We start from the raw sequence: 25444 nt of genomic DNA on the forward strand, positions 1-25444 counted from the left end.
CCAAATGAGTGACCCCTGTCAGTGCAATCCACACACCTGACTAAAAATACCCAGGGGACTGTGGGCTTAGCCCTGGACGAATCAGAGGTCCTGGCAGTAAACCACAAATGCCCCTGATGACAGCGAAGCACCTGAGCTCTCTGCCAACAGCGAAGTGAAAGATTAAGAAGGCAGCGGGGGAGGGACTGAATACACCTGATGCTGCCCTCTTCCTTCTTCCCTTCTTTCTTATTACTTTTCTTTTTTTTTGTCATCCCTCTTTGATGTACAGCGAGAAGGCACAATATCATGTCAACAGTAGCCACGGTACCCCCGCTGCCTTCTCCTATTAATGGAAAACAACACATAAGAGTAACAAAGTTGCAATCACTGAAACTGCCCATGGTATTTTACACTTAGTTACATCATGTCCCAAATATTGGTCCAACAACATCCCATGCTAAAATACATACCACAGTGCTGCACATTCTAGCTGCTTATGTCTGTGAATAAGTAAGACAAAACATGGTAAACATGCTGAATTATGATCAAAGGGTGAGATTTTATATGAGAACCTGATGATAAATTCATAGATAATGGAGGAGAGACTTCCAGACAGCCTGTGTCCTCTGGCCGACTCATCCCAAACATAATTAAGTTGTGAATTATTCTGTAGGTTTAGTTTGAGCAGGCTTGTATGCCGAGGAAGCTTTCAAGTTGGCATTCGCGCAGGCATTTATGCACCATTTGTGTTGTTTTTAATAAGGCAGTTGAGCTGAGTGCTGCTGTTATTTCCCAGATGACTTGAGAACACGTTCCAGGGGCAGTGGTGGTGATCAGAGCACCGACTGTAGACACACCAAATTTCTTTCTGCTTTCATTCTCTTCAGGTTATTTTAAAAATGATGAATCCTACTGGAGGGGGCAAGAGGTCCCCTGTTAACGTTCCTGGAATATTTTTGCTATTCCTGCGCTGAGTTTGCTTTAGGCGGCCGGTAACTGCCTTAATGGAACTGCACGGGATATGTGCTTTGCAGGGCTTAATTTGCATGTGTGATGTCTTTGACTCAGCGTGAACCTATTTCTGTACAAGTTCATGAGCACACACTCGGCAGTATATGTATAACAATGCTGCCGCACGTAAAATAGTGCATCCTGTTAAATAATTATAGGTCATTACTTGTTTTTACAGATTTTCACATGAATATTTAAAAGCAAATCAGTTTAAACCAATTTTCACCCTGGATTTTTACACCCCATACTCCCAAAAGTTATGTTTTCTGCTGGAAGAGAACACGTGATCCCTATATTTTAGAATAAACAAGGTCCCTATGCTTCTGGCAATGAAAATTAAAGAGACATTCCTAGTTCGAGTCCTGCAGAAGACCTTTGTTGCATATCCTCTCCCACCTTTCTCTTTCCTGTTTTTTTCCACTCTGTGCTGTGCTATCTCATCAAGGAAAAAATACAAAACACTTTAAGCCCTAAACATAACAAGTGAAGTCTATTTTATTATAAGAGAGAAATACTGACTGTGTGATTGTGGGAAGTGATGTGTCTATCATGCTGATCGTATAAATGAGTAGTGTGCGTGTGTGTATGTGTGCGCATTCACACAGAATTTAAAACTTCCGCTGTGAGTGTCTGATTGAAGGATGTGACTGCCCAGATAAACCCCTCAGAGTAACATTGAAATCCCTGACTCTCCACCTGTGCATAGCCCTCAGCGGGTTGATGGAAATGACACAGTGGCTTACCCTCAGCTCCGTGGTTCACTGTGACAGGACCTGAACACTCAAATAACCTGCTGGAGATTGTGTGTGGAGCCACACATACGGTCAGTGTGTGTAAGTGAGAAAAAAGGGGAGGGGAACGACAGAGGCACTTTGATTGCTGCATCTATCTGCGAATGTAGATCCTGTTAGTGTGAGTCAGTTCCTAATACATCCTCTTATCTCCTATGAGAGATCCCCTTTTCTGCCACGTCTCCTGAGGATTCCTCTCTATTCTAACATACAGTGTAAACACCACACACACATTCTCTCTCTCTCTCTCTCACAGCTGGCTCCCTCTGTGCAAGCAACTCCCACAATCCACCACTCAAATCTTAATAGACCTCACAATTTCCCGTAAGACACGTGTCCCCAGACTGGCTTTTTAGAGCAGTCGAATGAACATCACACAAAGTTAGCACGCTAAGCTTCCCTCTGCTTCTATTCAGCGGGAAGTCTTTTTTATTTGTGCAGCATTACGGAGCTTTACCACTCTATTTATGTGCAAATTGACTGGATTGTTGCGGGTGAAATAGGAGATGAATGTGGCGCTCTGGACCTAATTGATTTTTTTCAGTGTTTTCCATCATGAGAACTCCTGCTGCCATTTCTTGCAAATGCAAAACCTCATTATTGTACCTGGGAGCTGCGCTGACTCAATATCCCCGAGAGCATTTACTGATAAAGTCAGAGAATATCGGCTCCCACACACTAAAATACACAGCAGTTTGTGACGACAGAGGAATTCCCTGCATGCAATAAACTGTTGGTTATTCTACTTGACGTTTACATTTTCTATGCTTTTTGCCATGTTATTAAATTGGTTACTACTTATTATTCATATCAGTCTGTATCTGTGATGGGTAGATTTTTTTTTTTTTTGGAAGCCTTTACTTTCTCCTCCTCCTTCTCCTCCTCCTCACCATCCTCATTACCTTTTCTTTCCTGCAGCCAAGTCATGTGGAGGAGGAGACAAAGAGAGGAATGAAAAGGACAGGCCAAGAATCAGGAGCAAGTGGTGGTCATTTGAACAGTTTATCTGCCAAGAGCCAAATATGAGTATCACACTGCTACTGTCTGCCATTTTTCTTGGACACATTCATACCGTAGATAATCTTTTCAATGCATACTCTTTCTTTTGCCAGAAAACATAATTGCCCGAAAGTTAGGGAAGGAGTGGTGTCGTTTCAAACACTTGCCATGTTTTGTTTTTGACAATAGTCGGCACTCAGACTGAAAATACCACTGCATTAAAGGGACTCGAGGGGGCCGCCGCATTTGTGGGGAGATGTTGCTACAGGTACAAGTGATAAAAAATGAAATATAATCAGGCCATAAACATTTTTTCCATGATGAAGCTGCGTCTTTTTGCAAACACTGTGGTGGCACTGAAATGAATGAAGAGTTTTTGTATTTTTCTTTTTTGCTATTAGAGCTATTGTCATTCTTAACCTGAGCTTACAGCGAGTTCAATCCCCTGAATCTGAAAAGCACTCTTGCTCAGGGAGAACACATGTTTCAAATGTTTCAGCAGCAGTAAGATGGTGGCAAAAATATCATTCTAGGATTAAAGAGGGGGGGAGAAAAAAAAGGAGGTAACACGGGCAAGGAGGTGTGATGATGAACCCTATGTAACTGCAAAACCATCATCTTTACTTGCAGTTCCAGATTCTGCTGTGTGGTAATTTGCCTCATTCCCGTTTCATCCCGCCCTGTTACCTCCTGCTGCTGAGGCATATTTTCAGCCCATACACCCTCTCCTAACAACCCACTCTGAAGAGGACAGTGCATGAAGTGCATTTCCGAGCAGAGTCGTGCAATGCGACTCAGCTGAACTGTTTTAAAATCACTGTACAACTCTCAAGTGACCTACAAATTGTCATGCTGTGGTAGCTCTACAGTCAGATAAACACAACCCTGGGAGAACGTCAGTATGTGACGGCTGCCTGCTTTCAGACCCAGAAAACTATCATTTTTTGCCACATGCTGAGCTAATCTCTCTGAAAGAACAGGCATTCGCTTTCATTTCATCAGAATTATAAAGCCCTGCATACACAATTATCCTTCCTCCACACCCCCCCCCCTCAAAAAAAAAAAAGAAAGTTCATGCCAAACAAACACCAAACTCAGAGCTCAGGAAATTGTCATGTGAGTCAGTGTTTTTCATCACATTGTTGCCCCTACAGGCGTTCTGTTCGGCCATCCATCACAGCAACAGGCTTTTCTTTTTCCACACAAGCTGAAAAACAACCTACAGTACATTATAGACACTAACAGTGCTGTGGCTGCTGTGGTGTAGTGTGTAAGGAAGAGACCTTTGCACCAACTGACAAATGTGATTAGGACCAAAATCAAACGACTGGTCCCCACAACGGAGAGAAACACAAAACATCCTTGTGTGAAAAGATGTTCGCTTTATATGAAATAAGACATGACCTAAGTCACCCTGGTGCTTAGGTCATGTTTTATAAATGAGAATGAGTGTCTTTATGTTTATTAATCTTAAAACGAAGTGACTACATTGCATGAGAAAGCGAGTTGCCCCTTAAACCCCAGAGAACCGGTGGCCTTAGATAACCTCAATAACCATAGTGACAATTCAGCTGCTTTAAACCAAAAAAGCTCATCTTAGTTTAGACATTTTTTTGACTTCACTCGACAACACTGGTAGCTGGAGTTCTGTTAAACTACCAACAACAGTGGTGTTTTATTCTCCGACTTGTCAAACCGGCTGCGACGGCAGAATTACAACAAAAAAAAAGCTTTTCCACACTGGAAACTGAACAAACAGAAATAGACTTAACAGAAATATGAAATACAAAACTCAAAATAAAACAAACGTATACTTCCCCACTCTGCTTCAGACCATAAAATTTAATGATGCCCTATGTGAAAGCTTTCATTGTGTTAAATTTTCTAAAATGTTTCAAATCACTGTCCGCTTTATCAAGAAGAAATTATGCAGAAAATACTACCATACATCATCTTTTATCTTTAGAACGCCACAGTACAGTCTCAGCAGTAATGAGTGCGTAAATTAACGTGCTACACTTTATAAAACATGACACAAATCCCACGGAATGAAGTTATGTTATCCTGGAATCTGGTTTGCAGTGATCCTATGAATTATTCTGCCGAGGTAAGGACCATTCATCATTTTCATCAGACTGCTCGCAAGAATGGGAGTCACATTTGCCAGTGAGTACTTAAGTGTGATTCATTACAAGCGCATTTCTGTGTGTGTGTGTGTGTGTGTGTGTGTTCTGTGCAAGGTTTCCCCTTGAGGGCCATGTATCTATGAGACTCTCCAGTGTAACTCTAATGGATTCATTACCTACTTGACTTACACAGCGGGGTGTGTGTGTTTGTGTGTGCATGCAAGTGTGAGTGTGAGTGTGTGTGTTTGTGCGTGCATGCAAGTGTGAGTGTGTGAGTGTGTGTGTTTGCTCACGCATGCTTATGTTAGAATGAGTGTGTGTGACTGAAAGCATACTGTATGTGTCTGCCCCCTGTCTGGGTGCTGTGACACTGTATTCACTGTGTGAAGTGACAATAGAAATGCCTCCCGTTGAGAAATTGAAGCCTCTTAACTTTTCATGAGCACTTTAAGCACAGAAGTGAATTATTGATGCCATTCTTCTTCAGGGGTAGCAACCCCACCCCGCCCCCTCCTCTCCCCTCCATAAAGGCATCATTAAGCAGTACATTTGGTGAAAAAAGGCTAACCACAACTTCCTGGCAACCCACAGAGATCACTATTAATGACCTCACTCTGACTCTGGTAATATGACTCAATTAAGCCCTTATCAGACATGAACACTGATCTGTTAAAGTAATGGCTGTGTGCCTTCTGATCATAGGTCTTTGTTTGTGACAGGCCTGTTAGAGATAAGGCAGCGCTGCTGGTGCGATAAGAAGAGATCTACTGCCCCGTTTTCCCCCTCAGCGTGGTGGAAGTAATGGCATCAGGTGAAAAGAGCGTTCACACAGCGTATCAAGAAAGGTTGTTTTGCCAGAGTTAAAACTGTTTTTGCCAATGTTTAACTTCACAGCCTGACTGCCATCCATCTACAGCGAGGGTGTGATGCTCCACCGCGCCTCATTGACCCCTCGACAAGTTGTCTAAGCACCCATAACCTTCCTGATACATTTCCTCGTAAATTCAGTAAATCATTAGATGTGATGTGCAGAATTCTGCTGTTTTACAGTCTGAGCAGGCAGAAAACAGAAATAATGCCGCCTTTAAAAGGTAAAATGTTAAAAATGTTATTTCTTTTGGTCATCTGATTCTAAAGGGCATGTGTTGAATTGGATTTTCATCTTGCAAGCTGTTGAAAGTTTAAACAGTATATTGAACTTGGTTGAAAATGTATGTCCAAACTTAAAAAATGTATGTGACGTCCTTGAAAATATGCTCATCTGCTGAAGCAACGGGAAGATTTTTACTTGAACTAAAACTGGATTTTTCACGTTTTCCTTTCTAAAATGGCACAACTGATAAAATTCATGTCATGAAATCATAATTTGGCCTATAAGTGAAATTTATTACATTGCTGCGTGAAGAAGGCAGTGCAAGACACACATTTAAAGGGCCACTCCTGCAATTTGGTGTAAAATCCTGGATCTTACACTTCCAGCTATCCTCCAGCATCTTTTAGACATTATAGATTTAAGACATGAGACATCAGCCATGTAGGAAGAGTCAGTTTTTTATTTTTTTATTTTAAACATGATGCCTACATACTGAACTGCCACAACTTTTACAGAGTGAAGTGCGTATATCAAAGGAGCTCTTGAAGAACGTCACTCAGCCAGTTTGCTTTACAAAGCAGTAAGAGTGTGAGTGTTTGTGTGTCATTACACTTGCCCTCATTCTCGTGTGCATTCAGCAGCGTCTGGCATGGACGAAAAAGGTTTTTAAAGTGCAGTGATGATGCAAGGCTGACTCAACTTCATACCTGTCTCTCTTTTTTTATGAGTGCAAGGAGACAGAGCTCGACTGTCGCTGTCCATCACACGGAGACAATAAGAGAGAAAGGGAGAGCAAGAGTCTGAGATCATTCAAACAAAAAGTAACCTGCACCACTGATCTGCGGTGTTACCTTCAGATACAAGAGTAAAATGGTTGCTACTTGTCACATGCTGACGACTTCTCTGAGTTTTAGATGCATTAGTTATTTGTACGAGCTCAGCTTATTTCGGATGATGTGATGAACCGGGTGAAATTCAGATGTGGCATTTAATTTCATTTGTTTGGGCTCTATCATGCATAAAGAGTAAGACCGAATGGAGGAATACAAAGCACGCTGCAGACAATCTCTTAACCAAAGTAAAATGTCTGCCTGTGAGAATCGCTGTGGTTAATGAAACATGAGAGCTCGCTGAGAGCGGAAACAAAGGTGTGAGTGTGAATCAGTGAGAACACAAGCTCGTCAAGAGGACAGAGGAAGACTGACAAAGAGAAAACTGGAAATGAGCAAAACTGTCAAATCGGAGTGGGAAGTCAGTGTCGGCAGTGTTTTTAAGTGGACGTCTTGTTGCCATGGTTACCTGAGTGCGGTGCAGAGCCTCCGCGACTGTAGAGGGGAGGAGCCTGGAAGGCGTAGACCACGTCGCTGTCAGAAATTGACGTCAGGTCGTCGTCATCTGAGAAGGAGCGCTGGAAACCCGTGGAGTACAACTCTGATAGGATGACCTGGAGAGGGAGAGTGACAGACGTGGTGAAATGGTGAAAATAACTAATCTGTTGAACTGAAAATTGAATTAAAAAAAAAAAAACATTGAGTGCCAGTGCTGACCCTCTGGGATAACTTGTTATGAAGATATATGACTCAGAAATAAACCAACAATGATTTTGTAAGCAGGGAAATTCAGAGAGGAAATAAAAATAGATACATTTGTAATCAGCTCAAAGAAAACCCTAAAATAAATCATATAAAACATCTTGCAAAAGCCTAAAAGGAATTTCTCAAACAAGCAGAGCATCAGAGACTAGAACTTGGCAACTGAAAGACATCAATTTAAAAATTCAAGACATAAACATCTGCAAAGGGAATGATATTGAGGCTAAGTTTCTTTTCACAACTCTAATTCTCAGAGATGCACATTTCCTAGTTTCATGTTCAAGTCAACAGCTTCAGAGCCCTGACAGTGAAACATATAATTGTATTAAGTGAGGAGAGCCGTGTAATTCACACTGCTCAATATTTTTTCACACTTTGGAGTTTTTGTTTATCTATTTGTGTTGTATGTGTGGACTTTGACCGCAGAATATACTTATTTATGATTGGCTGCCAGGTGTCGTGGTCTTGATTTTAACATGCCAACTTTGGGCGCAAAGGTTATTAAGCTGTTGTTAACCATAGCAACAGTGTTTTCCTAAATAAATAAATGATACTTCTTTTGTTAACTCTCACTGATGAAAGAGACCTGACCATGAGTTTCCCTGACCTACAACAAACTTATAAAAATGGATGATTTAAAGACCTGTTTGTAGGCCATTTGATTCAAAAATATCAAGTTTCAGTACACGAATACATAGAATATTAGTTCTTAAAGACACACACACACACACACACACACACACACACACACACACACACACACACTTTTATCATACTCAAATACTTCAAAGAAAGTGGACAGGAGAGGAGAGATGGATACAGATAAAAGGCAACACACAGGCTGGCTGTTCTGAACTGTTTGTGTGTGTGTTTGCGTGTGTGTGTGTGTTTGCGTGTGTGTGTGTGTGTGTCTGTGTGTGTTTGCGTGTGTTTGTTTGAGCACTTTCTGATGGGTTCCCTCAGAAATTCGTCCTATAATTTGCCTTTTTGTCAAAATCACAAGTAAAGAAGTGAACATTTCTGTTTGTTGTTGTTGTTTTGTGCTAATTTTGAATTTATGTTTTGATGCAACCTGTTTTGATATCAAGTGTTAAAAATTTCCCACTGTGAATTAAAATGAACAATTGGGACAATTGAAACTAATCTTCTGCTACTTTGCAAAACAATCCCACAGGCAACCTGTCTAGGACAGGAATGCTAAACACTTCCATTTCCAAAATAATTTTTGTAACTTCACTAAAAAAAAAAAAATCATAACTAATTCATGGCTTATTAGTTGTTTGACAAAGATGTCTACCTCTAAGGAATAGAAATTAAACAAGAAATTTAATGCAGCAATATTAACAGCACATGCTCTCAAGAAGAACATTATTGCACCCCACCAGTGCAGCCCACAAGATTGGAATATTTTATCCTGGTTTTAGCCATTTGTCTCTCTACAGTTGCTTGTGTGTCTGTGTTTTCTGTTCCATGAATAAGGTGTTTTTCATTTCACTGATTTGAGATTTTTGCTGCTCTCTTGCTCTCCTGCTGCTGTGGACCCAGGTTTAGATTCATCATCTTTTTGTATGACAGGAGAAAGGCTGATGAACACACACACACACACACACACACACACACACACACACACACACACACACACACAAACACACACACACACACACACCTCTGGAACCTTTTCCTTTACCCTTTCTCTTGTTGGTGACATTTGAGCTAACCGTGGAAGCACATTCGGGTGTAAATGTTTTTGAATTCAGGGAGAAAATTCTGTTGGATTATCTGTTTTACCTGGGTGTCGTTACAGTTTTGCCCATTATTGTGGTGTTTCCCTGAGAATATGTTACTGACTAATCATGAGAGCGCACGGCGGAAAGCATGGAGGTTTTAAAGAGGTTTACCATTTAACCAAAGGATCTAAACCACTCATCGCAAGTGAAGCCATGGTAGATGTAAAGATAATGATTACCCAGACTGTCTGTCGTAAACGTCTACTCTTGCAGCGCTACTTCCTGGTTGAACTTTAATCGACTGTACTTACCACAGTAATAGGATGAATACAGCAGGCATTCAGGCTGAATTTCAATTTGTTCTCACTGCAAAATTTGGCTGGGATAATAGACAATGGACTATTATTAACTTTTTAGACAATGATGTCAAAATTAAATGAACAAATACATAAATATTACTAAATGCCCATCAAAATTTTGAGGAGCCCAAAGCGTCTTTACATTGCATTATAAAACAGATATCAAATAGAGCAAAGGAGCAAATTATCCCTTTTGAGAAGCTGCAACTACGATATGTTTGGTCTTTTTGATTGATAAATGTCAGTTATCAAATTATCAAATTTTCTGTCGATCAACTTAGATTAGTCGATTCATTGTTTCAGCACTATAGTACAATGCCAGCGAGCCGGCACGCACGGATAACAGAGCCGTGAAAATGGCACACTGAAACTGAATGCAGCTATTATTAGACCTCCCTTATTCTCATTTTGCATTATTAATGTAATAAGTATGTGTTTGTTTCAGTGGCTTCAGTGGTCATTTGTTGTACAGCTAAAGAAATTATAGGGGGAAAGCGGTGTGTACGGGTGTGTGTGTGTGTGTGTGTGTGTGTGTGTGTGTGTGTACCTGGTCCGGGGAGATGTTGCCCTCCTCTGCCACCATGGCTCTAAGGCAGGACAGGGTACCAAAGAGAGGTACAGCCAGCCCCACCCGCAGATACCTCTGACCCTTCGTATTGAACACCAGCGTCACACACATCGGCCTGTGGGAGAAATAGAAGGGAGGGAGGGTGTGTGTGTGTATGTGTGTGTGTGTGTGTGTGTGTGTGTGTGTGTGTGTGTGTGTGTGTATTAGGTAGGGAGGGGTAAGAGGACGGAGAAAGGAAGATAGATTATGTGTTAGAGCAAAGTGCCAAATTGTTTTGCAATTCTGATTTTGAATGTTTACATTACTACAGATTCCAAACACACCCTGGCATACTGAGTTATTAACATATTTGTAACACACACACACACACACACACACACACACACACACACACACACACACACACACACACACACACCAGGCATCATGCATAGAGTCTAGAGCAAAAGCCGATTAATGCATTGTGCAGAATAACATCAGGGGCAACAGCATCATGCTGTCAGTTTATTTAAGAGATATATTGAGCTTTGCAGAGTTTTGATGTTTTTCTGCTGCTAAACAACAAAACAAATCATTCAGTGAAATGAGATTTTTAAATGCACTGTTGAGCTGTTTAATATCTAATATGTTTGGGGGAAAAGATTTCCTCTGACAATCCTGTTGTACAAAGTCAAATTTCATGAACATAAACTCTCTGTCTGAATTAATATCTGAAGTGATTTACCAATTTTCAGATGTTGTTGTGTTTCATTTCTCCCTCATGTGTGTGTGTGTGTGTGTGTGTGTGTGTGTGTGTGTGTGTGTGTGTGTGGACTCGTGACTAGACATGCCGAGCTAAAACAGAACATTGGTGATGGTCCTGCAGGAAGCTGCTGTGTGCTGAGACCTTTCTGATTTTCAGCAATGTGAACACCTGCTGTAAAGCGATGCAAGAGTGAAAATGAAGGAGAAGTTAGAATGAGAAATGATGGAGGGAGGGAGCCAGAAGATAAAATTAGAAGAGGATGGGATCTGTAACTAAGGATGGAGTTTGATGAGAAGATGAGTAAATAGAAAGGATAAAAGAAAAAAAAAAAAACAAAAAACGGTGGAAGTATGGTGGAAAAGACAAAGTAAGGTCACGCCTTCTCATTTGGGATGAAGATGGTGTAATCGCTGACACTGCCGCTTCCTGTTTCCCATCATGCATTATTCAGGTGAGTAATGTGCGAGCAGTGGGGAGGTTGACAGGGCAGACAGCGGAGGATCTGAGCAGCTGTTTCGTTTACGTTGTTAGATGCTCCGAGATGAGACTTCGAGATGTGAAATGAAACGGTATGAGAGGTGTGGGACGGCGCTCGAAGGGAACAGGAAATAGAGATGTCAGGTTTTTTCCAGCTTCCCAACCCCCTGCCGGTTTAGAGCCTGATCGTCTCTATTAAACTGAAACCTCTTAAACATGACTTGTCAAGAGTGCACAGAATTCTTCAGCTCTAAAACATCAAAAATGGACTTGAAACACCATGTTAGAGGCTAACAACCAAGCAAATGTTTGCTCATGTTTTAGACCAATTACTGCAAACTGTGTAAACTTCACCTCTCTGCCAGCCATATTCCTGAGAACACTCTCTCTGTTGCCATGTTTTCCATTTGTTCCAGTTCACGCCATGAACGTGAACCAGTCTGCACTAGAGAGAGAATTTTAACTTCCTTGTAGCAGTGAATCCCCTCAGAGTGAACAACAGAGTAGAATTTAAAAATACCTGTTAGCACTGTGTGGTCATCTAAGCTGATCTGAAAGGTCTGCCATTATGGTGTGAGATTTGTAAGAACTTGTTGGTGAACAAAACTGAGATAAACAATGAGCAATAACAATAATCGTTTTTTTTTCTTGCATCAAAAAATGGGTTGCTGTCAGGCCGAAAGACCAGCATTAGACCTTTTAGTGGACACACGTTCTAACCTTCATCACACGACATTCGAATGGAACCCAATGCAAAACCTTGACAAGAAAACAGATCAGTTTATGCGATTTATAATGTGAAACCACTAAAACAAACAAAATCGACATAATGATCCTTTACCATGGGTTATATGTTTACAGATGGTTTGAGGGAGGTTTAGTGTGTGTTAATATACTGTTAATGCTGCAGTAGTCTGCTGCACGATGCACCTCCTGTGGTCAGCGCATTGATTTGGTTTTGTAGTTCAGTTTCTCCAGTTTATTTTGTATTACAGTTCTTGCCAGTGCTCTATGTGTTTGATGAGTCAAAGTGCATTAGGATCTGCCAAACCAAATGTATAACACTAGCTTAACACTTGCACATGCACAAAGGGTGAAAGAAGGTACAGGCTGCATGCAATCCAATACTTCACAACCTTGGGTAGCTGACAGAGACCTACTGACTTAATTCCTGTTCCTGAATGAGTCACCGACCAGTTAAGTGACACGAATCTTTGCCATTCTTTAGTACCTTTCCAAATATTGCAAATTGTTTTTAGAAACAAAAGCTTTGGTAAGACTGACATGTGCAAGACTGATACTCAGAAACTGCCATCCTCCTTTTCTCTCTCTGCCACATACTGGCATTATCTGCAGCACCCAGGCCTCAATGCCACGCTGCCAGCCAGACCCTGCAGTGTCTCTGGGGGGCCTCAAACTTATCAGGCATTCTGCTGGGATACTGCTGCAGCAGGACAGCGCAATGAGGCCGCTGTGTATATGTGTATGTGTGTGTGTGTGTGTGTGTGTGTGTGTCAGGTCAGTGTGGGGCCAGGAGAGAACCTGAATGAATTTCCCTCTATGCTGGGCTCAGGCAACTGCAGGGACAGACCACACACTGTCAGAGAACTCACACCACAAAACCAGAGTTTGTGTTTTAGCACTGTGGAGGCCATGCAGAGAGGATGCAGAGCAGAGGTGTCTGCATGTTTGAAGATAGGAGGATTCATTGAGAACTGAATGTCGGCAAATTGTGAAACTGGAGCTCAACTGATATTTGTTGCTTTTTTCACCCTTTTTAGATGTTTTATGCCACGACCGGACTCATGGGCAGAGAGAGAGAAAGGGACTAAAACAGGGCCAAATCTACAATGTTGTGGTTACCTGGTATGCCTTGGTCACAATGCTCCGGGACAAATTTAAAAAAGGGCCTGCACACAGAGGCCCTTCCAATAAGAATGACAAAGGTGTAATTTGTCCCTCACCCTAACAGGTGAAACAGGGCTAACAGGAGACTTTGTAACTCAAACACAGCCTACACTCACCCACAAGGTCCTCAGAAAAAGTCTTATCAGCCAAAACAATGAAAATCACCTGTGCGGGTGTGAGGGGGTCCCATGGGTGATGTCTACAGCATGCTAGAGCTGCAAAGTCTTCTAGCTGTCATTCTATATGACATTTTCTATCTCTCTGTTTGCATCTCTACTGTCAAAATAAAAAAAAAAAAATGAAAAAAAGTCCTCTGTGCATCCCGACTCCATCTCTCTCTCTCTCCGTCTTCATATGTCAAAGTCATACTGTCTCATAGCGGGACCTTGCTGACATGCAGCTTCTGGTACAGTTAAAATGGAGAAAGTGAAACAGAAAGTGTTTGGTCAGGGACTTTTGACGGCCAACATTTATCACTTCGATATGACCATGACCAATAGCTGCTGGAGCGTACATGCACAGTATGTTTGTGCACATGTGTTGCACACACGTGTTTGTGTACACAGTCTTGTTTATCCCATTTCCTTCTGAAATATGTGCTTTTACATTGCATCTGGTATGATCAATGGCTTTTTATACTTATTCGTTGAGGCTAATCTTTCTGCTACATTGGGTAAACGAGATGATCATATCTATATCACTGAGATCAGATGACAGCCTCATACATCCAGAGTGTCAACTTCCCAGCAGCTAAGAAAAGCTTTTGCTTGGCTAAACATTTTATGCACTGAGGCCTACAGGAGATTTACCCTATAAAACCAGAGTATGTTAGAAACTTTCCAACACATCGACTCAGCAAATATACTCAGACCACAGTGGGACAAAAGTGAAAACATTTAATCATTGCAAAAAAAAATCCATAAAAAAAAAAAGGTTCATCAACAGCAAGTTTAATTTAGCTTTGACTATGTGTTATACATCACCTGGTTTGTCGTAGAGGGATTGGCAGGGAGATGCATAAAAACGGGTCGAAGGTGTTGCTCTGCTTAAGGCAATGAGGGCACGTCAGAGAAGATCTGAAGAGAAACGGAGACAGAGAGCAAATTTTAATCATTCTTGCCAAGTATGACCTCAGCTCACCTTATACTTTGATAAGTCTTGAAAGAAATATTATTGCATATTTTCACTCTCCAGAACAATCCTTTCCCAATTTTTATCCTGCTTCATTCAACTTAGGTTTATTTTCACATCGGCCTGTTGGGCTGACATCCCTCTAATAAATGGCCATTTGAGGAGAAAACTTAATTTTACATGGCATAATACACACTGTTGGACAAATGGATCGAAAGATATTACCACTTCATGCCGATTCCCCACCTGTCCTCTTAAGTATGGAGCAAATATAGTAGAAATGAAGTGTGTTATGTGCTACATGCAGTTAGCACCGTGGTTAAATGCGCATATGCCATGAGGACTGGTGAATACTAAGCACTGAACCCGGTTATCTGGACTCGATCTGCTGTTGAGAAAAGGGCAACAAAGCAACAGAGATGGGATGCTGTTCAGAATTTTTTGGACACAAAACACAGCGTTAGGCAGGTGCGATACTGCAGTAAATGGAAAAAGGCTGCATTCTAAAGAACATACTGAGCTGGAAAGGTGGAAAGGAAGGGGCACTACTGAGAGAGAAGAAAGGAGAGGGGAAGGGTAAAAGATAAAAGGTGCAGAGGATATTTAAAGGCAGAGAGAATGGTAAAGAGGAAGAGTTCAGCTGGGGGGGAAAAAAGGAACAAAGATGACTTGAGACCAAAATGAAGGGCAGCAGATACAGTGGGTGTTGGAAAGGCAGAGGAAACAAAAGTGGAGAGCAAAGAGCCAGAGATGATGAGAAAGACAACAAAGTGCAGAGCTCAGTGGGAGGACAGATTAAAAATGAACAGAAGGTTGGCAGCAGGGAAGTCGAATTGACAAAAGCTAGAGAGCAAGGCGGAGGGAGAATGAGACACGGAGAGGACCTGTCAAGGACTTTGAGCTGACAGGAAAGGAACTGATCAGAGTGGAGGACTGACAGGAGGGCAGATATACTGAGGACTGCATATGGATATGTGTGTGTGTAGGAATGTATGCGTGTGTTTTAAAAAAATGTTTTTTTTTATTAATATTGATGTTATGTTGATGGCATTATTAGCATAGCCATCAATATTAAAGTTACTACGTATTAGTGATCATTGTAATGTCACTATATTATGATCATTGGGGTCCGGGCACAAAAATATTGCAATATTGACCAGTGCTGTTTTTTTAATTTGTTTTTTAGCTGTTTGTTTTGTTTTTTTTCTTTATTTATATTTTGTTCCCTCATCTATTCCCCTTTACAAACATACAACTCTCTCTACATATACACACACTCAAAATCACTCACACCAGATGGCCTCATGATTTAGAGGAAAACAATGGTTAAAGAATAGTTTGACATTTTGGCAAATATGTTTGAAGAATGCTTGAATATGAAGCTACAGCCAGGAGCTGGTTAGGTTTGCTTAGCTTAGCTGAGCGACCAGAAACAGGGAAACAGGGAGGGTGGCTGTGTCTAAAGGTGACCAAATCTGCCTGCCAGCACCTCTAAAGCTCACCGATGAACATGTTACACCTCATTTGTTTAGTTCATTCAAAACAAAATATAAAAAAGTACATTTTGTACAAACAAACAAGATAAAACAACATTAAATTGTTTGTTTTGGACAGAGTCAGTTTAGCTGTTTGCCCCTGCTTCAAGCCTTAATGATAATCTAAGCTAACTGACTGCTAGCTATGCTATCAGCACAGCCATGGGCTAACAAGTACAGTTTTGTTGCTCTACAACAAACTGAGGTGTTCTACAGGTCTAACCTGTGGTTCATAATGAGTTTACTAACATCTGTGTATCCTGCTCTTGGAGATTTTCAGGAAATCCTCAAAATTGTCTTCACTGTAAATACTACCAGGGATAGTTCAGAGGACTGTGTTATGGAAACAAGCAATGGCCTGACATTAAAATAGTGTAAGGGGGTGGATTAGCAAGTGCAGTCAAATTCTGCTCTGACTACAAATCAGCAGTAAATTGCCATTTAAGCAAGGAAGATTCCACGTGTGAGTAACACCTCTGTTTTTATCTCAACAAACCAAAACCAAAATCTTGCCTAAACTGTCATCTAAGTTTTTCATGTGGCAATTAAGTGAAAACACTGACACTTATGGCTGTATTGCCTTCTGTGCACTCCTTTTAAAGCACCATTACATTTTCTATTCAAACCATAAATTTCTTTGAGGCAAATTGAGGTAGCTGTTTGTCTCCATCAGAGGCAAATCTATCATACTTTATAAGTTTAAACAAGCCAAGCATTTTATTTTACTGCATTTTTACCTTTAGTAGTTCATTGTTATATAAAAGTAGTTTCAATTTGTGTGTGGATGTGGCTTATTATTTGTTGAATATGAATTTTTTATGTGCCTTTTGTGTTGCGCTGAAAACTTTAAAGCATTTTCTTGATACGATGTTGGTATTTATTTTTGGTCGTGTTCGTACTTGATTCATGATATGAATTATTGCAATGATGCTACATAATGCTGTCTTCTCGCTGACAGCTTTTAGACTGTGTGTACATGCATATGTGCATGTTGCCAGATGCTTGTTTCATCTCCCTGCGTCTCACTATCGTTTCTGCCAGCCGAGCTGCAACCAAGTTTGTGAAGATACAGACTTGTCAAATGTACAAATGTGCTGGAAATAATACAACAGTTTTCAGACTCCACATTTCCTCGCTGTCAGTGTTCAGCCTGGTGTGCCATGGCAGCCAGTCGCAGGCTCACTAATGATGCCAGTTTGTACTCAGTAAAGCAGACTGACAGGCTGTACTCACACACACACACACACACACACACACACACACACACACACACAATGTTGTGCATACCTAAAACTCTGCACTTAACACTGAAATTCACACATGCGTGCAGGAACACCCACACAAATGCACAACATCCCTTAAAAAGCTTGTGGTGAGGCTGACAGTGTTTCCAGTCTGGTGGAGAATATGAGATAAGTATTCCTACCAATGTGTGTGTGTGTGTGTGTGTGTGTGATAGACAGAGGTTGTACTCTATGTACAACGTTGAGCTGTCAAAAGACTATCACTATTTAGTTTATACCAGATACCTGGAGTAACACCAGATACACTCACAAACACACACACCTTCTGCTCGCAGCTAAAAGAAAAATAAATAAACAAACAGCAGCAGCATCTCTAAACATTATGCAGTATCTCATAGTCTGATTAGGCATTTTTCACATAGATTCTGAGAAGCTTTGCTACACAGTACAGGTGAGTGATATAGGTGATGTAGATGATGCAACCTATGCAGCACAAAATAGGAGATAGGTACATGATGTAAAAGTTATGTGATTGATCAAGTAGTTGGAAGCTTTGCTATGAACAGAATTTTGAAGAAAAATGTTCCTCTCACATATTACTCATAAACTGGTATTTGCTCCACTCAAAAGTCTAAATGCTGCAAAGAATTAAATGCATTTCTTTAGTGGATTTTTGTGTTATGTTAAATATGTTCAAACATGAGATTTGATGGGTTATTTTTGCACCAGGTGTATGATTCACAGCCCACATAATTAAAAATAAAGCAGTAAACAGGGATACAATTCTATAATTTACACAAAGGGTTTAAACAAAACCTGAAACAAACACTCAGCAAATGTGACAAAAGATGTAGTTGCACCTTTTTATCCCTTAAAGAAATACAAGGGCCTTAAAAAGGTTTAGGAATAGCTGTAATTTAAACTGTTCAATTTTCTTTCTTTTTATTAGAAGTTTTGTTTTTATCAAAAATAATTCTGGGCACAGCTTTGGTCCTGCAGCCACCAAACTTAAATGCTCTCAAGGAAACCTGATTGTTTAGTGAATGCAGTCTTGACCTTATTTAACTTGTAGACAGTATCAGCAGACAGCTCTGAAGATAGTGATGGATGGAGGCCTGGGCTCTCCACCTGATCCCCGGCCTCTAACTAGACAGAGAAATTGAGGTTGAGAATTTCATTCTAATTATTAAGTTTTTATATATATATTTATATAGCTAACTCTTGACAACGGTCATTAATTCCCACAAATCCGTCTCTGAAAAACAAAGGTCAAGAATACAGTGCAGTGACACCTACATCTAGTTTCTCTCGCTGGTGCCAAAAAGCATAACTTCATACAACTCAGAAATCTTCATGATTGTATCAGGACAAAACATGTTTTTCAACAAGGAAAAGCAAAGCTGAAATACAACACACAGCAGATACTGTAGCAGCATCAGATCAGATCATTAACAGCTCTAGTAAGTAAAAAAAACAAACAAACAAACAAAATAAAAAAAACACACATGAATGAATTTTAACTTACTGAATCCCCCTAGGCTCATAGTAAATGATGAATGATCAAGAGTGCAGAATTCATATTTATAGCATCTGGCTAGACTGTAAGTAGTGAAGCATCGCTGCCCATTCATTCATGTCAGCCTCAGGCTCATTCTGCATTGATGTAACAGTGTACATCATAACCACCCATCATGTTTTAGAAGTTCTGATCAATTATCAATACTCTATATCAGATCTGGTACAGTGATTCTAAAGAAAACAATTTGACTAAGGATGGCATGCACTCCATGGACAAGAATCACTTTTATATTTTTAAAAGGAGAATTCATTTTAATATCATTTCTTACAAATACTAGTGTAGTAGAGTAGAAAAGGCCCGATTGTAACTAATACTATTGGCTCTGTTCCACTTAGGTGAAGTGAGCCTCCCAAGACAGGGGCCCTGGGTTACTGGCACACCCAGTTGGAAGGCAGCCCTTATTGTTATTAGTTACACCAGTGTTTGTAGGTCACCAATGTCAGTAGTAGCAAAAGAAGGAAATTAAGAGTCTGCAGCAGCTCTAATAGTTAATATCAAGGCAAGCATCTGAATAGATTGTGGTTGCTTACGAGACTGAATGGATGCATTGATGATCCTCTCTCAGGACATCATCGACCCCAGCAAAGTTAAGAGGTGCACTATGTGTCATAGATCTCCATAGGTCAGTGCTCCTCCTGAGACTGACAGAGAGAGAGCCAAGAGAGTTAATTTTTCTACTGGCTGCCTGTCAGTCAGTCAGTCAGTCAGTCAGTCAGTCAGTCATGTGTCACTGGCTGTGGATTTGGAGGCACTCATCTCTCTCTATCAGAAAGTACGGGTAGAGACCTCCTGTCAGGGGAAATTAACTCAACTACGGGAGCTGTTGTGACACACACACACACACACACACACACACACACACACACACACACACACACACACACAGTATCCACCGTCCTAGTTTGGAGACAGCATTGCATATTCTCAGTGTCACCTTCACACATGCAAGTTTCCTCCAGGTTCAAACTAACTGACCACATAACTGAGTGATAAATGGGTTCACGTCAAACTTGTTTAATAAGGAGCAGACGACGCTTGTGCTTGGGCACACACAGCTGCACAGTGGTGAGAAAAGAAGAATGGATTGGCATTGTTTTGGTTTCAATCACGTTTTTCAGAACACACCGTAAAAACAAAATTACAACTAACGAACAGGCAGAGCAGTGTTTCTGTAGCAGGATTGAAACATGTTAACTGACTGCTCTCTCTCTCTCTCTCTCACTCTCACTCTCCCTCTCTCTCTCTCATCTCTCACAGTTTCACTCTCATAGACAGTTGCTCTCGCTTAATTGCTTCATCATTTCTTTGGTGTGCAATGGTGGGAGAGACGTTCACATGATTACATCAACTGACTGCATCAAGTTTTGAGGAAGGAAAAGCAGTTTTAAAAACAGCAATAAACACTAATGGACCAAATCATTACTATGATTACACATACTGTACTGTATGTATAGTAAGGGATGTCTCAATCCAGTCCACAGGGTTAGGACTGGGACTGCTGAAGGCTTTTAGAATTAATCAGTATTGGCAGCCTCTTGCTAGATCAATTACCAGACAACTGTTTTAATGATACCCCAGTGTGCTCAGTTAAATGTTGAGATGTTGAGAGCTGCAGAGCCTCCAAAATAAATATAGAGCAACCCATCGTTTCCGTCATTGATGAGGTCGCCATGTGGCACTGAGCACCGTGAGGAAGGTCACTATGGGTAAAGTAAAAGAAAAGAGGTCAGTTGAGTCTACTTCAGCAAAGTTTTGCAGGTGTATCATGCTTTTAAGTGCATAATACCACAGTGTTTATGTTATTTTCCACTGTGAGTAGCTTCCTCATTTCCACCGTGTGCTGTATTACCGGAAAAAAAACAAGCAAAAACATTCTCATCAACACAACACTGAACCTGGGCCGTTATAGTATGCTGCTGTACAGACTAACATTTCTAGCCAGTGTCGATTTTGTTATTTTTGAAGCTACAGCATAGTGAATACGGAATAAAAAAAGTCTAAAGTGTGCAACTGGGACACAGTTCATGTATGTGGAGTGTGACACCATGTCAGGTTAACTTTTTTTCTTCTTCTTTTTTTTACTCTTCAAACTGGAAAAGTTTTCAGTCACAAGCTTCCCTAACCTTTCCAGAAGACACTGCTATGAATGAGTAATAGCTTTCTAGTTCCTGTGCATTTTTCTGACACCCCACCTTCTCTCTCTCCCTCTCTCCCTCTCTTTCACACACACACGCACAGGATTTCTGATGCTCAGGGTGAGGCTGGAGGACAAAGTGCATTTACGTGAGCTGGAACTTGCCTTGCAGACATGCGACTCCTCTATGCTCTAGCCTCACACACACACACACACACACACACACACACACACACACACACACACACACAAACCTTAGGTGTCACAGGTGGTATTCTGGTGGGTCAGTGGAAAAATACCAGTGTGTTTTTAATGAGCTGAGAATCAAGAGGCCTGAACTCCAGCACATACTGTACAGTTTGGGTCCTACACACGAAAAGTTTAAGAATATAAACTCTTGTACAAGGACAAGAAGAGTAGAGCACGGAGAGTGAGGAGATGTGCAGCAGCTCTGAAGGGCTAATATGGCTCATACATTTTTACAATGATAGCATTTTCTCCATCTCTATAGGCAATGGAAACAGGAGGAGAGCAAACAAACTGCGAGTCAGCACATGTACACCCACTTTATGTACACTGCACACATGCAGTGAACACAATACCCAACTGCTTCCAGTTAAAAAAAAAAATCAAACTCTGACAAACTCCTTTTCCTCGTCTCATCTCTGTCAAACCAGTTCCTGAAAGACAAAACTATTTTAAACCAGACTGCATGACTGTATGATCCATGATATCATATGACTGCAATATAATACCAACACATCATTTTCTACATTAAATCAGAATAGCACTATAGAGACTCATCCTGACTGTTGTCATCAGATTGAAAACAGGCTAGCCCTGGATTAGGGGCCGCAGTTAATCAAAATTAAAAAAAAACAAACAAACATTACATACATGTGAGGTGTGGAAGCTGCATAAGCAGAGGATACAGGGCAACAAATCCAAATGTGTGAGACAGATTAATGCAGTAATAACTACAATATATTGAAAATATGAATAAAAAAATGTTGTTTCCCCAACAGTTCTGAGAGAAAATCAGTTTAAATACAGTTAATCTGACAATTATTTTCACTATTAATAAATAAAACGTAAGAAAATTGTTACAAATGGCCATCACAGTCTCCTTGAGTGCAAGGTGAATTCTTGCTAACCAACTGTCCAAAACCTAAAAAATTATTATTTTTACTATAATGTAAGACAAAGAAAACGCCGCATTTGAGAAGCTTGGACCATCAATTTCTTTTATTGTTATCCTTTACTCTTCTCATTACCTCGGATCGTATCACAAATCCGACTTGTACTTGGGGCTTGTTTGAGCATCTGAATCAAATTTAATTGCAATGGTGCGTGGTGCATTTTAAATCATGCCTCCAAGAGGTCAATGCGAGTACATTCCAACCTGGGTGCGTCCTTTGGGAACAGTGAAACCCCCTGGAGACCATCACTGAAGATAAGAGAAAGTTTTCAAAGAATCTGGTATAAAAACGTCTCATGGTGGACAGATATCAGTTTTCTTTGTTGTATAAGTCGCTCTATAAAAGGTTTTTAGCTTTGCTTTGTGAAATATTAATTGTTTACAGCTCTCCGCTCACTTTTCAGGGGCTAAGAAAAAGTATTTATTCGCTTGCATGTAATTTTCAGTTTCCTTTATTTTTAATATTTCTGTAAATCTAAAAATCAACTGGAGTTTCTAGTTTTACAAGAACAAACCGTAAAGCATCTTTTCACATTGAATCTGCATCTAAAATAAATACCACTGTGATAGGAAAAAAGTAACCATCCATAACTATCTTGTTTGTGGAGATGGAGATAGACGCTGGGGCTTTTGGCACGTCTCCCATGCCATTAAAAATAGATGCCACAAACTGAGAGTGACAGACGGGGGAGGGAGTGAGGCTTTGACAAAGACTTATTTAAACACCGCGGCACAACGGAGTGACTCGAGCACCGGCTCCCACATCGGCAGCCCAAACCACAACACAGCCCTAGCTCTAATCGCAAACATTTATTCAGATCAGACGACTCCACCGAATGCCTCTGTGGAGCATCTCTGTGAGATATAAAAAGAATCAGGAAGGAAGAAGAGGAACGAGACCAACCAAGTGATGAGAGAAAAGGGAATTAAATACACAGGTTTATATTGCATAAACCTGGTTATTAAACATTTAAACACATTGGATCTTTTAGTATTATTAAATAAAGCTCATTGTTACTCGTTTCATTTATGTTTGACTGACGGATATGCACCACATTAAGTTTATTAGTTTGTTCATGTTAAAACTGCGTATTCCAAGTGGATAGAAATCTTATATGCTACAAAAATACATGACTCTTGAACATTATGCAAAATGTTTTTTTTTTTTTGAGTGCAGACTGAATTCAGCTCAGACTGAATCAGACTAATGAGATGAGAATACAAATGGATATAATGCATATTTATAGTGAAGAAACCCAGGATAGAAAACAAACCGCCGACCATCCGAGTATCTTTGTCTATTATTTATTAAATGAGAGTCACCGGGGGGAATATTGCCTCAGAATTCAGAAACAAATCAACACTCAATCGTTTCAATTAGAGCATAACTTGTATATGTGATGTGCTGTGCAGTAGAGGGGCCGATGCCTGAGTTAGGTCTTGGAGAGAGAAACTGGTAGTATTAATGTAAGTATTGATTTCCCCTCTGAAATAGTTCGGTGCTATAGTGAGAAAAAATGAAGGCAGTGCATCAAGGCTGTAAGAAACTGAACACCAAATGTGAGGAAAAGTGAGGAAATGAAGACCGTGTGAGTTTGTTGAGAGCTTCATTTATTCATGAAGTTAGTAAGTGAGAGGGAATGTGCACATTAATGGGTATCAGTATACGCTGGCGTATCTGTGCCAGACAAATGTTATATTTGTTACATAATGAGACAACCCCAACTTGAATCATGTAGTGTCTGACTACTGACCAAGCTTTAATGTTGCTCCACAGTTCTCTTAAGACTCACCAGACCAACCAATAGAGTGATTCATACTGACGAATTGTTATATAGTACAAAACTAAAAATAAAGCTAATCATTTGTAAGGATTGTATAGAAATTATACCTTCTGTATCTTAGAGACCGTATATATTATGTAATTATGTAATGAAATAAGATTACATTTTAAGGATCTTAGAAGTGAAATTTTCCATTTGCTGTAGCAAGAAAAATCACAGTATTTAGAAGATGTGCAAAACAGCAACAGTAGAGAGTTGGGAAATTGGATGAATTGATCTGCGTTTGGCTGAGTCTATTGCTGGTAGTCTTTTCTTTGGGTTGAGTTTGGGCTGGTGAAGCACGGCTTGTCCAGGGGTAGTGTAGGATGGTGCATTTGCAAATGCTCGTGCAAATTGGTAGTAGCAGAATGTTCTGTCTGGCACTATATGTGTGTAAACATTCGTTTATGTCCTTCAGCCCACAGGTTGCATCCGATTAAAAACTGAAATAATCCCAAATAGGTGATTTTGTGTTCCGTTTCACAATGAGCTTTTCCATGATTGCATTTGCTGAAAATGTTACATTTTACATTTAATTTGGCATTTATCCAAAGCAACTTACAGCATGAAAATTTTAACATATCGCCCAACCTTACAACAGCACAGATAATCAATCATTAATCGTATTAAATGAGATGCAAATCAAGCGATTTAGAGGTATAATATGTAACTTTTCCACGTCACAATGTCTCAAAATGACTAGACCTATGTAACGGCCTATTTCATTTGGTTGCCTGCCACTTGCATCATATCCCCTATGTCGGCATTGTGGTTGCCTGTCAGAAGCAGTCAAAATTGACTTTTCATCCAGTTTTAAGCCACATTTTTAAGATACGCTTTTTACGCCTTGCTAGTTTTCAAATATGTATTTTAACCGGATGAAGGATTTTTGTCGTCAGACGTTTGGATCTGAAGTTATTAGAGAAAAAAACCAAGCAAACAGCTCAGCTCACAGCCCCTCCGAGACATCCTGCGTCTGCTGAACAGTGTTGGCAAATCACAAAATTTTGATGTGAAACTACTTTATTCAGTGTTTTTACCGGTTATAATCATCTGCTCTATTTGATTTGGAGAGGAGGAAACCTCTTGAAAGACTTTTAAACACTATATGATAGATTCATTGAAAAAGTATTATATACATAAAGCAACAATGACAGTAAAAACTGACACAGGACTGTGACTGGCATTAGCAATGTGAAAACAGAAATAAAAACTGCCGTGTACTGTTTGTTACGTCTGTTCTTCAAACCATCTCATCCAGATTTTAACGGTGACACACACCCACGCTCTTCATCTCTCTATATTTATACACATCTTACTCAAACCCCCTCAGGTGAATGCCACAGTCCCGTATTCTGAGATTTGTAGTTACATGAGAAGCTTGTAACAAACCGGTAATGACTCAGGGCAACAGCAGGCGAA

At 40.4% G+C, this 25444-nt stretch overlaps 1 protein-coding gene across 1 annotated transcript in view; it reads right to left on the bottom strand.

Annotated features, from left to right (window-relative positions):
- The window catches only part of usp43a (ubiquitin specific peptidase 43a), a 99400-nt gene that overhangs the window by 33075 nt on the left and 40881 nt on the right, over positions 1-25444 (bottom strand). Inside the window, exons 4-6 of the mRNA XM_023412830.2 lie at positions 14362-14454; positions 10228-10363; positions 7302-7446 (exon numbers count right to left, since the gene is read on the bottom strand). Coding sequence (XP_023268598.1) covers positions 7302-7446; positions 10228-10363; positions 14362-14454 — 374 coding nt within the window. The remainder of the gene's footprint in view (positions 1-7301; positions 7447-10227; positions 10364-14361; positions 14455-25444) is intronic.

This window comes from Seriola lalandi, unplaced genomic scaffold, assembly GCF_002814215.2.
Source record: "Seriola lalandi dorsalis isolate HSWRI2012SDOR001 ecotype SW California unplaced genomic scaffold, Sedor1 jcf7180002054487, whole genome shotgun sequence".
Taxonomy (NCBI): domain Eukaryota; kingdom Metazoa; phylum Chordata; class Actinopteri; order Carangiformes; family Carangidae; genus Seriola; species Seriola lalandi.